This window comes from Rhinopithecus bieti, unplaced genomic scaffold, assembly GCF_001698545.2.
Source record: "Rhinopithecus bieti isolate Rb0 unplaced genomic scaffold, ASM169854v2 scaffold_13551, whole genome shotgun sequence".
Taxonomy (NCBI): Eukaryota; Metazoa; Chordata; class Mammalia; order Primates; family Cercopithecidae; genus Rhinopithecus; species Rhinopithecus bieti.
The window spans coordinates 275,916-278,876 of record NW_016807519.1 but is presented as its reverse complement, the minus strand read 5'-3'; the positions used below and the strand labels follow the sequence as shown (position 1 = coordinate 278,876).

Below are 2,961 nucleotides of genomic sequence, written 5' to 3'. Positions count from 1 at the left end.
AAATAAATAAATAAAATAAAAAAAAATAGTAATAGCTATAAATTTTTAAGAATTTGTAATGTACCAGGTACTGTGGTAAGTTCTTTATATATCATGATTTCATTTTATGTAATCATAGTTTTATTCAATTTACTAATATTTGTTGATTGTTTACGGTGTGCCAAATGCTGTACTAGGTGCTGATGTACAGTGGTAAGCAAAAAGACCCGGTTCCCAATTTCATACAGCTACTCTGAAAAGTACATTTATTACTCCCAATTTACCAGTAAGAAACAGAAGCTTAAATTCACCCAAGGCCAAATAACTGACATTTTCCCACATTTCTCTGAATATGATGATTGTAGCAGTTTGTAGACTAATAAATTGTGTTTCATAAGATTGGTTTTGTTTAAATTCATATAATTGACATGAATCACAAAGATGTTCAATAATGATAGCAAATTACATCGAATTAAAATCTCCACATGATTAAAGTATATGCTTCATAAATATTCAAGTTAATTAGAAATAAACTGAGCAGGCTGGGCACGGTGGTAGCACATGCCTGTAATCCCAGCACTTTGGGAGACTGGGACGGGTGGATCACGAGGTCAGGAGTTTGAGACCAGCCTGGCCAACACAGTGAAACCCTGTCTCTACTAAAAATACAAAAATTAGCTAGGCGTGGTGGTGAGCGCCTGTAATACCAGTTACTCGGGAGGCTGAGACAGGAGAATTGCCTGAACCTGGGCGGCAGGGGTTGCAGTGAGCTGAGATCGCGCCATTGCACTCCAGCCTGGGTGACAGAGCAAGACTCTGTTTCGGAAAAAAGAAAAAGAAAAAGAAAGAAGGAGGAAGGGAGGGAGGAAGGAAGGGAGGGAGGGAGGGAAGAAGGAGACAAAATTCGTTAAATCTAGTGGAAAATGTTCAGGTAAGAGAAGTAGCAGACTGTACTGGACATGTTTCAAAGATATCAAGTGATTATAGGAGTTAAGGAGAATGGGTCAGATTGTTGTAAAAATAGGAGGATAGTGCCAGGATGCATAAACTGAAGATCAGAGCATTTAGGGCAGAGGTGTAACCTCCTCAATCTCTTCAGTAACTATGCAGTAGTTTACTAAGGACACTCTTGCTCAAAACCACCTTCTTTTGGTTCCTGGTGTGAGCTCTTATTTCCTTATGCTTTACCCACTTGCTCCTCTTGATTGAAAACTTAAGTTATTTGGTATGTTTGAATCTTTATGTGCACACATGCCCTTCTTTTTTCAATAACCTAATTAAGCATATTTATAAATCAAGTTCATTTCTTCACCCGATTCTTCCACAATTACAATTTATAAAATCTTTTTCATATATATTTAATTTATGTTTTTTTAACAGCTTAATATTTCACTAGTAGTTACTTCAGAAGTAGAGTCAGAAATTGTGTCTCAGGATTTGTGAAAACCTGTTAATAGGTAATTTTTCTTTTTCTTCTAGGCCATTGTGGTGACTGATGGAGAGCGTATTCTTGGCTTGGGAGACCTTGGCTGTAATGGCATGGGCATCCCTGTGGGTAAATTGGCTCTATATACAGCTTGCGGAGGGATGAATCCTCAAACATGTCTGCCTGTCATTCTGGATGTGGGAACCGAAAATGAGGTAAATAATTTACATCTATAAGGCAGCTATGTACCTTTAAAAATGGCATAAATTCTTGCATTTTGAACTTATTCCAGGAACTTCATAAATTTCATTCTTTTTTGTCTGGTTCTCTCTCTCTCTCTCTCCAAATCTCCCTTTAGTATTATAAAAAAAATTACTTTTCCTGTTCTCCTTTTCCCATCTTTATAACGTGATTAATCTTTTATCTGCTTCCCTAGTGCCTCATGTTGCTTTGATATGTATTTTCACCATTATTCTATAGAGTGTATGTTTTACCTTAAGACAATAGTTTTAAAATTATTTTTTTTATTATATAGGAACTAATCCTACAGGATTTATTAAATTTAATCAGTCTGAAATATTCTTGTTTTAAAAACTATACTGAACCTAAAGTAGATCATTTGGAGTTTAACTTTTCTCATTCATGACTTTATATTTTAGAATCTTAAAGTCGTATGTTAAGTACTACTTTTTTTTGCTCATCCTTTACTGCTAATATTTAGGATTAGTTAGCTAACTGGATACTAGAAGTTAAATGTAGAATTCTCTGAAATAGAAATGAAAGATAATAGTCAGTTAAGGATGAACTTTTAAAAAGTTATTTACAAATTTCAGACCTAGGTCCCAAGCAGATATATCATCAAATAAGACCATAACACAAATACGTACATGCATTATGTTTATTTTCTTTGTCTCCTTCTAAAACAATTGAAGTTAAAACTTTTGATCTGTAAGTAATGTGAAATATATTTTGCATGAACAAAATATATTTACAATAGTGACTCAAACAGTTATGTTTTTTAACCTACACATACAAAATTATAATATTTAACTTGATCTGTACATGAATGCTCACTTAACCTTTATCAAAGGATACATTTTGATAAAAATACAATGCTTATCTGGCATTTTCTTTTCTGATACCAATAGAAATGGCTTAGAAATTATCAAAGCTGGCTTCTTGACCTCTTTAAACAATTGTCCTAAAATTGTGTGTATACATTGAACATAAAACATCAAAGCTGGCTTCTTGACCTCTTTAAACAATTGTCCTAAAATTGTGTGTATACATTGAACATTAACATTTCCTCTTTAAGCCAGGAGAGGTGGTGTGTACCTACAATCCTAGCTACTTAGGAGCCTGGAAGGTAGGAGGATTGCTTGAACTCAGGAGGTTCAGGATGCAGTGAGCCATGATTATCCAATTGGACTACAGCCTGGGCTACAGAGTGAGAGCCTGCTCTAAAAAATTTAAATTAAAATAAAATAAATATATTTCTACTTTATTTTAAAAATATATTTTAAAAATTGTTCTGTGATAAAGTTGCATTGACATAA

General features: G+C 34.0%; 1 protein-coding gene across 1 annotated transcript in view; it reads left to right on the top strand.

The window, feature by feature from the left end:
- Positions 1–2,961, top strand: part of ME1 (malic enzyme 1) — a 244,814-nt gene that overhangs the window by 109,379 nt on the left and 132,474 nt on the right. The window contains 1 exon segment of the mRNA XM_017882627.1: positions 1,459–1,620. Coding sequence (XP_017738116.1) covers positions 1,459–1,620 — 162 coding nt within the window.